Source organism: Manacus candei, unplaced genomic scaffold, assembly GCF_025592945.1.
Source record: "Manacus candei isolate 608988 ecotype Guabito, Panama unplaced genomic scaffold, ASM2559294v1 h1tg000099l, whole genome shotgun sequence".
Taxonomy (NCBI): Eukaryota; Metazoa; Chordata; class Aves; order Passeriformes; family Pipridae; genus Manacus; species Manacus candei.
Genome location: NW_026138147.1, coordinates 1204224 through 1218770, shown reverse-complemented (window position 1 = coordinate 1218770; position 14547 = coordinate 1204224). Strand labels below are relative to the sequence as shown.

The 14547-nt window shown below is 50.4% G+C and overlaps 1 protein-coding gene across 1 annotated transcript; it reads left to right on the top strand.

Annotated features, from left to right (window-relative positions):
• The first annotated feature begins 8522 nt into the window (after window positions 1-8522).
• On the top strand, window positions 8523-9585 carry LOC127461287 (olfactory receptor 6F1-like). The gene has a single exon (XM_051768967.1). It carries the CDS (start codon window positions 8602-8604, stop codon window positions 9583-9585), a length of 984 nt encoding a protein of 327 aa, XP_051624927.1. The 5' UTR covers window positions 8523-8601.
• Window positions 9586-14547: the final 4962 nt, after the last annotated feature.

Sequence of the window (14547 nt, the reverse complement as noted above, 5' to 3'; positions counted from 1 at the left end):
GGGGTGCCAGGAAGAGCTGTGCTTCGGTACCAATTACCTCTGAAGCTGCTCGTGTGCCTTCATACGCCGCTAAGATTTCCTTTTCCACAGGGGTGGAATTGGCCTCACAACCTCTGTAGCTTCGGCTCCAGAAACCCAGTGGTCGCCCTCGCGTCTCGCCAGGCACCTTTGGCCAGAGGCTCCAGGAGGGACCTTTATCTCCAGCTGCAGTGTAGAGTACATTCTTTACATCTGGGCCCGTCCTGACTGGTCCAAGAGCAATCTCTTGCTTGATCTGCCTGAAAGCTTGTTGTTGCTCAGGACCCCACTGGAAATTGTTCTTTTTACGGGTCACAAAGTAAAGAGGGCTCTCAATCTGACTGTACTCTGGGATGTGCATCCTCCAGAAGCCTGTGGCTCCCAGAAAAGCTTGGGTCTCTTTCTTGTCTGTGGGTGGAGCCATGACTACAATCTTGTTGATGACGTCTGTTGGTATCTGACGTTGTCCATCCTGCCATTTCACCCCTAGGAACTGGATCTCTCGGGCAGGGCCCTTGACTTTGCTCTTCTTGATGGCAAAAGCGGCCTCGAGGAGAATCTGGATGATCTTCTGTCCTTTCTTGAAAACTTCTTCAGCTGTGTCCCCCCATCCAATGATGTCATCGATGTACTGGATGTGTTCGGGAGCCTCACCCTTCTCTAGTGTGGCCTGGATCGGTCCATGACAGATGGTTGGACTGTGTTTCCAGCCCTGGGGCAGGGGGATCAGGCCCAGCCAGTGTGGGGTTGGGAAAGGCAGGTCCTGCCTGACCAACCTGGTCTCCTCCTCTGACAAAATGAGCCCGTCAGTAGCTGAGGGAAAGGCTGGGGATGTGTCTGTTCTGACTTCAGGAAAGCCTTTGAGCCCATCTCCCCCTTTTCCACTCCAGCTCCGTCTCTCCTACATTGGGGGGGCAGGGGAAAGACAAACTCTCTTAAATTCCTAACCTAGAAGAGAATGTCTGATGGTTGCCATGAGAACTGACATGGGCAATGCCAATGTATGCTGGTTGCCATGGTAACTGACCATAGCAACCAGAATGTTTGTTGTTTGCCATGGGAACCGACCGTAGCAACACAAGTGTGTGATGGTTGCCATGGGAACTGACTGTAGCCAGGTGGCTGTATGGTGGTTGCCATGGTAACCGACTGAACCAGTTGGAAGTATGATGTTTGCCATGGTAACTGAGCATAACAATGGGAATGTATGATGGTTGCCATGGTAACTGACCGTAGGAACGCGACTGTATTGTGGTTGCCATGGTAACTGACCATAGTAATGGGAATATACGACGGTTGCCATGGTAACTGACTATGGCAATGCAAATGTATGATGGTTGCCATGGTAACTGACCGTAGCAGTGGGATATATAATGGTTGCCATGGTAACTGACAGTAGCAATGGAAAATGTGATGGTTGCCCTGGTAACTGACCGTAACAAATGGGACTTATGGTGGTTGCCATGGTAACTGACCATAGCGATGGGAATGTATGATGGTTGCCACAGTAACCGACCATGACAATGGGAATGTGTGAGGGTTCCCATGGTAACTGACTGTAGAAACGGGAATGTTTACTGGTTGTCATTGAATGTGACCATAGCAACGTGACTGTATGTTGGTTGCCATGGTAACTGACCATAAAAATGGGAATGGGTGATGGTTGCCATGGTAACCAATGGTAGCAATGGGAATGTATGCTGGGTGCCATGGTAACCGACCATTGCAATGGGAATGTGTGATGGTTGGCATGGTAACCAATGGTAGCAGTGGGAATGTATACTGGTTGCCATGGCAACCAACTGTAGCAGTGGGAATGTGTGATGGTTGCCATGATAACTGACTGTAGCAATGGAAATGTGTGATGGTTGCCATGGTAACTCACTGCAGCAATGGGAGTGTACGATGGTTGCTATGGTAACTGACTGCACCAGTGGGAATGTACGATAGTTGCCATGGTATCCGACTGTAGCAACAGGAATGTATGATGGTTGTCATGGTAACTGACCGTAGGAATGGGAATGTATGAGAGTTGCCATGGTAGCAGTGGGAAGTATCATAGTTACCATGGTAACCAAACGTAGCAGTGAGAATGTGGGATGGTTGCCATGGTTACTGACAGGAGCAATGGTAATGTGTGATGGTTGCCATGGTAACTGGCCATAGCAGTGGGAAGTATGATGGTTGCCATGGTTACTGACTGGAGCAATGGTAATGTAGGATGGTTGCCATGGTAACTGACCATAGCAATGGGAGTGTATGATGGTTGCCATGGTAACCAACCCCAGCAATCTCTCCTAGTTGCAGGGGCCGGGACCAGTTTATCACTGGGTAAAATACACCAAAACTGTGTATTTTACACCCTCTGGGGCATTTCTGAGGGACTCCTAAGAATGGATCCTTTGCAGCAGCTGCCCAGGGCCCACCTGACACCTCAGCCTACAAGCTGGCCATGAAAGAACTGTGCAAGGAGTGTTCCTTTGCCTTCACACCCAGGACTCTGCTGCCAGAACTCCCCTCCGGGGAGGCATTAGCACCTTCACCCCCAGCCTGAGGGGTCATCTCTGCCAATGGGCCGCCTTGGACTGGCAGAACAGGCAGCTGCAACACCCAGACCATCACACACTCCAGAAATACCCCGTGACTCACAGAGTTCAATCGCCCATTGTCAAACTCCCTGCCCTGGGGGAGGTGCTGCACATCCCCACCTGAACCTGAGCACATTTACTCTTGGGCTTTGGGCACTTCTGCTACCACTCGTGGCATCGAGAGGAGGAGCAGAATTCCAACAGGACTGGGATTGGAACTCTCCACAGGACTGCCATCATTACCTCAACACAACTGCCACCATCATCTGCACCAACAGCGTTTCCTTTCCTTTTCCTTTGCACCCTGGGGCCCACGTGGTGCTCAGCACTGTTCTCTTCTTGTCCCAGGCTGCTGGCTTATACAGCTATTTGTGTGGGTTAGAACCAGTTTTCTCTGTACCATTGTATTTCTTGTCATCTTCTTAGGAAATTGTGAGTCTGACTTGTAATCCCTCGCGTGGGTTCATTTCTCCCTCCGGTTTACTTTTAACCCAGCACACGACGGGAGCGTAGGATGGTTGCCATGGTAACTGACCGTGGCAAGGGGGCTCAGTGCCGTTGCCCACGGCTTCCACTTCTGCAAATTGGCTTCACTCCCCTTCTGCTGCAGCAGCCTCAGCCACTCGTCGGGGGGGCCCCACACAGCAGCTTCCCACCTCCGTGAGGTTCTGCAGCAGCCCAGAGTCCCTTTGGCCCTACAAGGTCCTGCAGTGTCCCCATGGCCCCTTGATTCCGGGAGGTTCCACAGTGTCCCAGGGTCTCCCTGCTTCCAGGAGTTTCCCCAGTGTCCCAGCTTTCCTTTGGTTCCATGAGACCCAGATGTGAAGCAGTGGCCCCTCGATTCCACGAGGCTTTGCAGTGTCCCGAGGGCTCCTTTCTGCCCTCAGGTTCTGCACAGTCTCAGGGTTCCTCTGCTTTCAGGAGGTTCCGCAGTGTCCCGATGGCCCCTCGATTCCAGGACCATCCCAAACGTCCCAGCCTTCCTTTGCTTCTAGGAAGCCCTGCATGTCCAAATGGCCCCTTGATGCCATGAGTTTTCACAGGGTCCCCATTTGCCCTTGATTCCAAGAGGACCTGCACTGCCACAACGGTCCCTTGATTCCATGAGGTTCCAGTCTCCCAGGGCTTCTTCATCTCCGTGAGACTCCGCAGGGTCACAACGGTCCCTTGATTCTGTCAGATTCCACAGTATCCCAGGATTCCTTTGCTTCCCTGGGCCCTGCACAGTCACAATGGACTGTTGATTCCATCAGGTTCCACGGTGTCAAAACGGCCCCTTGATTCTGGGAGGTTCCACAGCATCCCAAGATTCCTTTGGATCCACAAGGCCCAGCAGTGTCACAATGGCCCCTTGATTCCATGAGGTTCTCCAGTGGCACAATGGCCCTTTGTTTCTATGAGGTTCCACAGTGTCCAAGGATTCCTTTGGTTCCATGAAGCCCTGCAGTGTCACAATGGGTTGTTGATTCCGTGCAATCCTGCAGGGTCACAAAGGCCACTTGGTTCCACGAGTTTCCTCAGTGTCCCAGGCTTCCCTTGGTTCCATCAGGTCCTGCAGGGTCACAGGCACCCCTTGCTCCCACGTGGTTTCCCAGTGTCCCAGGTTTCATTTTATTCCAGGAGGCCCTGCAATGGCACAATGGCCACACAATTCCATGGGGTTCCCCAGTGTCCCAATGGTCCATTGATTCCATGAAGTTCCAAACTGTCCCAGGGTTCCTTTGGTTCCATGAGGTCCCCCGTGTCACACTGGCCACTTGATTCCAGGAGATTCTGCAGTCTCCCAGCTTTCCTTCAGATCCATGAGGCCCTCCAGTGTCACAATGGCCCTTTGATTCCAGGAAGTTCCACACTCTCCCAGAATTCCTCTGCTTCCATGCGCTTCGCAGGGTCTCAATAGGCCCTTGACTCCATGAGGTTCCAAACTGTCCCAGGCTTCCTTTGGTTCCAGGAGACCCTGAAGTGTCACAACAGCTCATTGATTCCCTGACTTTCTCTGGTGTCACAATGGCCCCCTTGATTCCAACAAAGGCACCCTATCTAAATTTGTTCTTTGCAAACTGTCCTTGCTGTCACCTCCTGGCATGGCCAGGGATGGGCACTGACCACTCACCTGTTTGCACGTGACCAGTGAATCCGAACAATCGGCCCCAAAGACTGCTCAGAGACATTCTTTTATCTTTAAGCAGCAAGGTATTTGTTTATTCAACCTTGGGAGCAAGCCAGCTCGTGCTGGACAAACTTGCTCAACTTGAAAGTGCAAAACTAAGCGAATTTATACGCTTTAGATACAGGGTTACCTCATTTATTATACATATTAATAAGCAGGCTGGTCTCTGGGCAGAGTCTTTCCAGACATGCCCAGTCTTCTACTGTGGGGGGTTTCTCCTCAAGCCTTCATCCCTCTGGTGGTCGCCATGGACGTCTTCCTCAATTTGACCTCTTCAATCAGGTGACCTGAATTCTTCAAGCTTGCAAAATCCTGGCTCTGGGCCTTCTAGATCTTATTCAAACATCCAGGTTACCTAATTTATTACTGTGTGTGTACTACTCCTATTCTTTCTATAATAAGGCCTTTGGTCCAGTGACCAGAACAGAACATGAGATTAACCAGTGCTCCGAAAATGTTCTTCCAGCAAAACAGGTATTGGGTTTCTCAGCAGGCCAAGATATCTCAGTTAACTCTTCTAGGCCTGGCTCCTGTTTCAATCCTCCTTCTGGCCCTTCTTGTGGATGGGCATCACATGAGCACCTCCACTCATCGGGTCCTCCCTAGTGAGCCAGGACTGATGGTAAATGGTGGAGGGTTTCTGCTGAGCTCTCCCTCCAGCTCCCTCAGCACCCTTGGATGAATCCCTTCTGGTCCCATAGACTTGGGAGTGTCTCAGTGGCTCAGCAGATCACCAACTGCTTCCTCCTGGATTACAGAGGGTCCATTCTGCTCCCTGTCCTTGTCTACCAGCTCAGGGGGCTGGTTGTCCTGAGGATAACAGGCCTTTCTGTGAAAGACTGAGGCAAAGAAGGCATTAAATGCCTTGGCCTTTTCCTCATCCTTGGTGACAGTGTTCCCCCCGGTGTCCAATAAAGGATGGAGATTTTCCTGTGCCCTCCTTTTGTTGATGATGTATTATATAAACCCTTTTTATTACCCTTTACAGAAGTAGCCAGATTGAGTTCTAGCTGAGCTTTTACCTTTCTAATTTTCTCTCTACATGGCCTAACAACATCCTTGTACTCTTCCTGAGCTGCCTGCCCCTTCTTCCAAAGGTCATAAACCCTTTTTATTCCCCCAGTCCCAGAAAAGTTCCCTGCTCAGCCAGGCCAGTCGTCTTCCCTGCTGGCTCATCTTGCAGCACACATGGACAGGCTGCTCCTGGGCCTTCAAGATTTCCTTCTTAGAGTATGTCCAGCCTTCCTGGACCTCTTTGTTATTAAGGACTGTTTTCCAGGACACTGTCTCAACCATTTCAGTGTCCTGAACAGGCCAAAGTCCACCCTCCAGAAGTCCAAGGTAGAGGTTTTATTGATCCCTTCCTTACTTCCCCCAGAACTGAAAACTCCATCATTTCATGGTTGCTGTGCCCAAGACACCTCTGACCATCACATCTCCCAGCAACCCTTCTCTGGTCAAATCTTCCATCTCTCTTGACCAAGCATTATTCCCTTGCCAAGTCTCCCATCTCCCTTGTCCCCGTTCCCCTTGACCTTCCCAAATCTGCCATCATGTTGGGAGCAGCTTTCTGATGACATTCATGACTTCTGACTCTTTGCCTTCCCACAGATCAGCTGGGGGCTACTCAGTTCCTGTGACAGAAGTGACCTCACAGCTGGCACCCAGAAGGACAAGGAGCTCCTGGGCTGTTGGTCCCTGCCCAGTGCACCCAGCAGTCCTGCACCACTCCTGAGGTACCTGCCTCAGCTCAGGCCTTCCAGCTCGTGCTCCAAAAGAGCTCCTGTAGGTCCTGGGACACTTTTCCCAGTCCCACATGAGGGCTTCAGCTACCCCAGAGAATGCTGGAGCCACTGGTGGCCTCTCTGCAAACAGCTGACTCAAGCCCTGAATGTAGATTTTAGGAAATAGTGGAGCCCTCTGACATGAAGACTTCTGTGTACTCTCTGGAGAAGTCTTCCTTCCCAGATTCATGAATGTTCTTTATGCAGTCATTTCCCAAACACATTTTCTACCAACAGTTTGAGTGGTGAAACATTGCTCAGAGGTTCTTCTCAGTTGGTATTAGCACATTTTATATCTCTCCTTCTTCCTCGCTTTTTTTTTTCTTCCTCTCTCTTTTTGATGAGCTCTCAAGGAAAAGATTGCTTGACTTGTGGGATAACTCAGATTGGAAGAGTTTCCTTTGCAATGGCCCTTGCACCAGTGTCTTCAATTGGATCAGGTGTGACTTTGGTCACCACTGTTCTGATTAATTCTTATAATCCACCTGACCTGTGGTCCTGCATACCCCCTCTGGCATGTGTAAGCATCTTCCAACTCATTCAGGTTTACTCAGCTGTGCAGCAGAAGCTGCTACAGGGATCTCTGAAGCGTCAGATTCTCCCCCCAGGACGGCAGTCGCCACATTTATGCCCCAGAAAAGGCCTGGGCACAGCAGGATCTGCCCATCTCCAGGACTGCCTGGACTTCCCTGGAGGGTGTCCCTGGGCAGGTCCCACACAGTTCAGGCCAACAGCTGATTTTGAAGGTGACTCAAAATTGTTGCTCCTTTTGGAGTTTGTTAATTTTTAAGGGTCTTGACTGAATTCAATCCCTTGGTTTCAAGCTGATGGGCTCTCTCAGACCAGTCTCTCCTCTCATCTATGTGGACAATGAGCTGGGACCACTCAGGGACTAATGACTTCAGTGCTCTGGCTGCACATCAACACAGCTTTGTTTCATTGCTTCAAACCCACCATCCCCTCTCCTCCCCCTGGCATTTCAAATCACCCTGGTTTTGGAGCCATGTGCTCTGCTCCTCTCTGCCTAAAAACAAAATCAAAAGATGAAAGGAAGAATGCCAGTCTTTACTGCACATTTTTTCTCATGTTTCTTTCTGTGAACTGTGAATTTTCATTTAAAAGCATAACAACTTAATTAATCGGAGATTTGAGACTTGAATAATGAGTTTCATCTGCTCCACTGCAGGCCCTTATGGAACTTGTTTTCTCCAGGCTCCCTCTGTAGTCAGTGGAGACAAGAGAAGGCTCTGGAGACTGGGTTCTCCCAGTCTAAAACTGGCAGGCAAAGGAGAGGTTACAAATCTCTTCCTGGCACTGTTCTCTTGCTCTGCATTTGGGTTGGAACATTTGACAGCAATAGCAACGAGCAACTGTATGGCAACAAGTGCCTTTTTGTGCAGACGGGTGTGAGGTGGGACTCTGTGACACACTGTGTGGATCCATAATAAATTTTGGTTATTATTTGGAGTACTAAAAAGTCAAGTTATACTTGGTCCCTATTCTGCTCTTCCCTCTCTTTTCCTGAAGAACCAGAGAGCAAGAAGCTGTGGCAGAAAGCAGGGGATTGCAAAATACTTGATATTGCTTATTTTGGAATCAACAGATTCTCAGGGATTCCCAGTGCAAAAGGCCAACACTGAAAAGTAGAGACAAGAGCTTTAAACATGCAGAGTGGATGTGATTTCATGGGTTAGCATCTGTGCAGTAGAAGAGAGGCTTTTGGCACAGAGGTGTGACAGATGTTTGCCAGAGGTCTGAGTGAGCCTGGGATTTCCCAGGAATGGGGTGAAATAGCCAACAGCCTCTCCAGAATCCTCTGCTCTGGTGAAAGAATTCTTTGTGAGTATTTGGCAAAGTAGAAATAAGACAACAAAATCTCTGAGGACTCTGAGTGAAATGTGAAACAGAAAAATCAGGGTGTGAGAATTGCTTGAAGGACGATCTCTGGGCTGTACAGGAAGAGTGCAGGAAATGAAAGGAGCAGAGAGGGAAGGACAGAACATTTTGTCCAGCCTGTGAAATTATCACACTTGGTTTTGCCATGTTCCTGTCCCGGCAGGATGAACTGAAATTCAGCATGGGAGCAGCAAATGAAACAGCAGTTACTGAGTTCATCCTAGAGGGTTTCCCAGGGCTTGATCAAAGCCTGCAGCTGTTTCTCTCTGTGATCCTTCTGCTCATGTACCTGACAACAGTGACAGGGAATGCAACCATCATTTTCCTCGTGTGTGTGGATCACCACCTGCAAACCCCCATGTACTTTTTCATTAGCAACCTGGCGTTCCTGGAAATCTGGTTTACATCCTCCACAAGCATCAAATTGTTTGCCATCCTGAGTTCTGATCAGAAAACCATCTCGCTGAGCAGCTGCTTTGCCCAATCCTATTTCTATTTCGCCCTGGGCTGCACAGAGTTTGTCCTGCTTGTTGTCATGGCCTTTGACCGCTGGGTTGCCATCTGCCACCCCCTGCACTACGCTGCCACCAGGGAACCTCAGCTCTGCCTCTGCCTGGTTCTTGCTGCCTGGCTCATCGGCTTCACCCTCCTGAGCTACCGCCTGCTCTTCCTCTCTCAGCTGTCCTTCTGTGGCTCCAACAGGATCCCCCATTTCCTTTGTGACAACTCCCCCTTATTCAAACTGTCCTGCTCTGACACCAGCCTGCTTTGGAAAATAGACTCTGTTTTCTTATCGTGGGTCGTGCTGGGTTCCTTCTGTTTAACTCTGGCATTTTACACGTGCATCCTTTGCTGTGTTCTGCAGCTTCCAGCAGCCTCTGGGAGGAAGAAAGCTTTTACCACCTGCTCTTCCCATCTCATCACCTTATCCATTGCATATGGGAGCTGCCTTGCTCTCTACATGTGTCCTTCAGCAGATGTTTCCTTGAAGACCAACAGAATTGTAGCTTTGCTGAACACAGTCCTGTACCCATTCTTAAATCCCTTCATCTACAGCCTTAGGAACAAGGCTGTGATACTGGCACTGAACAAATCCATTGCCAGTACAATAACAAAGCTTTTCCCCTAATCCTGATGCATTTCTGGACATAAATTCCAAGGATCTGCTCTCATCTGTTAAACAATAGCAGGGCATATGTGTGTGACCTCCAAACACGGATGCCTCAGGAGATTTGTGCTCTTGTCAGCTTGTGTCAGGTTAAGTGATAAGAAGCTCATCTGCACACACAGACAGGGCACTAACAGTGGGAGGAGGAGTAACTCAGTTAATGCTCTGCCCTGGCTGCTCCATCACTGCAGGGCCATCAGCTCTCCAAGAATCCATCTCCAAACAGAGAGAGCACAGAGGAACAGTGGCAAGTGACAACCCCAATGCCAGGCTCTGGGAAATGGACCCCATGTCCCAGCTCTTTCCAGGGCTGCCCTGGGAGAGCCATCAGCCCTGTTGTCCAGGTCTGAAACCCCTCAGTCACTGAGAGCAGATCCCCATTTGGCCTAGGGGGATTGTTGCCTTGGAGTGTAGGACACATGATGGGATGCAGGGGAAGAGCAGTTTTGGATAACACAGGACTGGAGGGAAGTTGAGGGGAGGACCCCAACCAGTGCAGTCTGTTCTGTCTTCTCATTAAACTTAACTTCCAACTCCTGTGTGAGCCAATTCTCTCTGCAAGAGCTCGTGAGCACGGGGGTGTGAGTGCAGCAACTGGAGGAGGAGCAGGGCCCTGAACAGCCCCCGTGTCAATAGTGCTGACAACGGAGCGACTGGAGCGACTGGACTGCAGGGTTCGTGTGTGTGGGCGCGGGGCTGGCACGGGGGGGAGTGGAAGGCTCAGACAAAGTTATTAAAGAAGCCCTGCTGTTGAGTCACGAGGTACAGAAAGGATCCCCTTGCTTTCTAAATGCCTTCTCAGAGAGGAGCCCGAGTGTGGCTGGATCCAGCCTTAGCCTTGGGCTGTGTCAACAGTTTAAATTTAAGGAATTACAGAGGTGTGATTAAATCACTTTGTCTCACAGGTTTTAACGATGGTAGATCAGATGTATTTATATAAAATGAATTATTTATTATGACAAATGAACAGACAAGTGAACAGATGAAAACTCTTAATCAGAATTATTTACTACACAGTGTAAAGACTAAAAACCTACTAGTAGGGTATAATACAGCATAAAGTAGTACAGTGCACTGTATCAAAGCAATTATATTAAAGCAATTATATCCGAACCTGCAAAAGAAACAAGCATTAAGAAGAGATTGATATAAACCACCATACAAGATAGCAGGCAGATCTCTCTTTCACTTAACCCCAGGGGAGTGACCATGAAGAGGATTTGTGGATCTATGGGAGGTTGGGCTGCTTTTCCTTCCAAAAGGAGCATCACTCCAGTTGGAGGGAGACCATTGGAGTGGTCCATGTTTGGTGTTGGAAGTCCCATCATTGGAATGTTTTCATTTGAAGGAGTGGGAAACAGAACAAATCCAGCAGTTCCTGCTGTTTGTTATCAGTGTCACAGCCTGCATGAGCTTTCGGGGTGAGTTTCTCTTCCAAGGGTCAGGTGGCATTTGCTCTCTGTGTGTTGTATGGGAGTGGCCCTTAGGGGACATCACTCTGAATTCTTTCTTCTAAAATCGTGAGTTGCAAGGTCTTGTTAGGATGGCTGGCTAATCCGGGGATAAATAACCATGAAATATTAAATATTATTATATTTCTATTAAAAATACCAGAAACAATGTCCTGTAAACAGAAAAAGATAAACCATTTAATGCTTTTCATTATAGAGGTTCTGATTCTGTTGCAGCTTTACCTGCAGCAGATTCATTGCTCACTGCACTGTCCAGGACAGTGGGTTCCTCTGTGTCCAGAGCTGTTTTATTCCCATACAGGGAATTTGGGAGTCTCCCCACGGAGCTTCCACAGCCACGTTGGGAGACAAAAGTCCTTCCCACTTCTGCTTGAGCAGTTTTTTGTCTCATGTCTGGATATACACCCAGTTTTCTGTCTGTTGAGGATATACTTGAACATCCAAGGTCATTAGAGAAGCTAAAATAACAAACTTATACAATGGTAAGAGTGGTTCAGAATGTGGGAAATGTCCATGGGGAACTGATCCTGTGTTGGTGCCTATTAGAGTCCATAATCTGCCAGGATAATGGGCCTCGAGTGTCCATCAGACACAGGTACAGGGTCCCTTTGGTTCCATGTGGCCCCACAGTGTCACAAGGAAACCCTTTTGTTCCATGAGGTTCCACAGTGTCCCAATTGCCCTGATGATTCCATGAGGTTCCACAGTTTCCCAGGGTTCCTTGGGTTCCACAGTGTCACAATGGCCCCTTGATTCCATGAGGTTCCACAGTGTCCCAGGGTTCCTCTGTCTCCATGAGGTTCCACAGTATCACAGGGTCCCTTTGGTTCCACAAGGCCCCACAGTGTCACAACGGCCCCTTGGTTCCACAAGGCTCTGCAGCTGAAGCACTGAGGCCTGAACAACATCCCCTGAGCCAAAGTTGGCCTCTGGATGAACCTTCCAACTTAACGTTATATTTATCCGCTCATTAGCTAAAACTGTGTGGAATCATCAGTGAAACATGTAGTATGACAGGACTATATCCGTGTGAGATATATTTGTATCCGCTCATTAGTGAAAAATATTTGTATTTGTCCATTAATGAAATACATATGATTGTTAGTGAAATATGAATGTATTTATCTTTCCGTATTTAGATCCTGGTCAAGGCCATGGCAGTCCATGTCTGGCCTTGTTTGGCAGCAGATGGTGCACATGGAGTCTCCCTTGGTTTTCCCCTTAAGCCCTGGCCAGGCTTTGGGTGGAACCCAGGAGGAGAAGGGAGCCAGATGTTTTTCTGCACTCGTAGCTCTGTGAGCTTGTTTATTCAAGCACAGGAAAGCTGGACCCCCTCCCAGCAGAGATGGAGCTCTCCCCTACGAGTGGATTTCCCTTCCCCAGGAGGGGTTCTCCAACCCTTGGCTGTGACCGGGGCTCCCCCGCTGCCGTGCGGGCCTGGCTGAGGGGAACGGATGAGGGGAACTGAGGATGCATCTTTTCTCATCACTCCAGGCACTCTTTGTAGGAACGATGAGGTGCATTACTGAGCTTATCCTTTTGTAATTCTTTGCTCTTTTGCACTATGGAGAAATGACACACTTGTTCCTTAGAGTTGGTGTCTGTGTGTCTTGTGCTGTCCCTCTTCCCCTGGAGAAACAGGGTCCACTGTGACACTCCAAGGGCTCATGGAACCCAAGCAATTCTGGGACAGTGTGGAACCTCATGGAATCAAGGGACCATTGTGACATTTCAGAACCTCATGGACTCAAGGGGCCATTGTGACATTTCAGAACCTCATGGAATCAAGGGACCATTGTGACATTTCAGAACCTCAAGGAATCAAGGGGCCACTGGGACTCTGCAGGGCCTCATGGAAGCAAAGGAACTCAGGGACTCTATGGAAAGTCATGGAACCAAGGAGCCATTGTGACATTGGTGGGTCCCACCGAACCAAAGGAACCCTGAGATATTTTGGAACCTCTTGGAATCAAGGGTCCATTGTGACACTGTAGGGCCTCATGGAAGCAAAGGAAAACTGGGCCACTGCAGAACCTCATGGAAGTAAGGGGCCATTTTGACATGGCAGGGCCTTTTGGAACCAAAGGAGCCCTGAGACATTTCAGAAACTCATGGAATTAAGGGGACATTGTCACACTGCAGTCTTAAGGAGTCAAAGGGACCCTGGGAACCTCATGGAACAAAGGGAGCATTTGGACACTGAGGGGTCTCGTGGAAGAGGGAAGCCCTGCAGAGAGACCTCGACAGATCAGAGGGCTGGGAATCACCAACCACAGGGAGTTCAACAGGGGGAAGTGTTGGATTCTGCCCCCAGGATGGGGCAACCACGGATGGACAGACAGAGCAGGGAATGAGAGGCTGGAGAGCAGTGCCAGGAAAGGGCCTCGGGGGTCCTGGTGGGTGGCCAGTTGGCCCTGAGCCAGCAGTGCCCTGGCAGCCAGGAGGGACAACCCTGTCCTGGGGGCATCAGGCCCAGCACGGCCGGGCCAGGGAGGGGATTGTCCCACTCTGCTCTGCCCTGGGGCGGCCTCACCTGCACCATTGGGGCAGTCTGGGGGGACACAATAAAATAAAGACATTGAGCCCTTAGAGATTTTCCAAAGGAGGCAACGAAGATGGGGAAGGGCCTTGAGAGGTTCAGTTTCTAAATCAGCAACACTTTCAAAGATCTGTTTATGAAGGGACAGCAAGATCACGGAGGAGCAGCTCATGGCTGGCGTGTGTAGGAGCCCAGGAGAGCAGGGGCTGATGTGAATGTGTCACACACCCACAGCCGGAGGGCTCTGGAGCCACCCAGGGACTGCTGGGCAAAGAGAGAGAACAAGGTGTGAGAGGAGCAGGGGTGGTTCGGAGATGGAGCAGCGCTTTCCTGGGACAAACATCCCTGTTCCAGTCCCTGCAGACACAACAACCAAGGAGCATCAGCACAGAAGTGCCCCCAGGGAGCGCGGGCAGCGCCTCCGGGACCCCTTTCCCTTCCCGCCCTTGTTTGGGGAGGGTCCGGCGGGATTTGGGGGTCCCGGGAGGAAACCGCAGGGGGAAGGGCTCATCTGACTTCTCCTCCTTTACGTTCACGGCCAACAGGCGCCAGGGGGGTCCCGGGAGGCTGTGGGGGGTCATGAGGGACCCCCAAAACTCCCCAAAGTCCCCAAATCCCCCCAAAATCCGCCGCCCTCCCCCCTCCCCTCAGAGCCACCGCTTCCCGCCTCCCGCCTCCCATTGGCAGCTGCGCCCGCCCGTCACTGCGCTCAGCCAATCACCGCCCGGGAACGGGGCAGGGGGCGGTGCCTTGGAGCCGCGCCATTTTAGCCGTTTCTTTGACTAAAACTCCCGTCCTGCCCCGCGGCCCCTTTGAGCTCCGCCATTGTCACCTCAGGGCCCCCCAAGTGTCCCCAGGGCCCACTCGGGACCTCTAAATGCCTCCTAAGCCCTAAATGCCCCCATGTTGATC

Bases quoted from the DNA above. Each gene is read 5' to 3' on its own strand.
- LOC127461287 (XM_051768967.1), top strand. From the start codon at position 8,602: ATGTTCCTGTCCCGGCAGGATGAACTGAAATTCAGCATGGGAGCAGCA.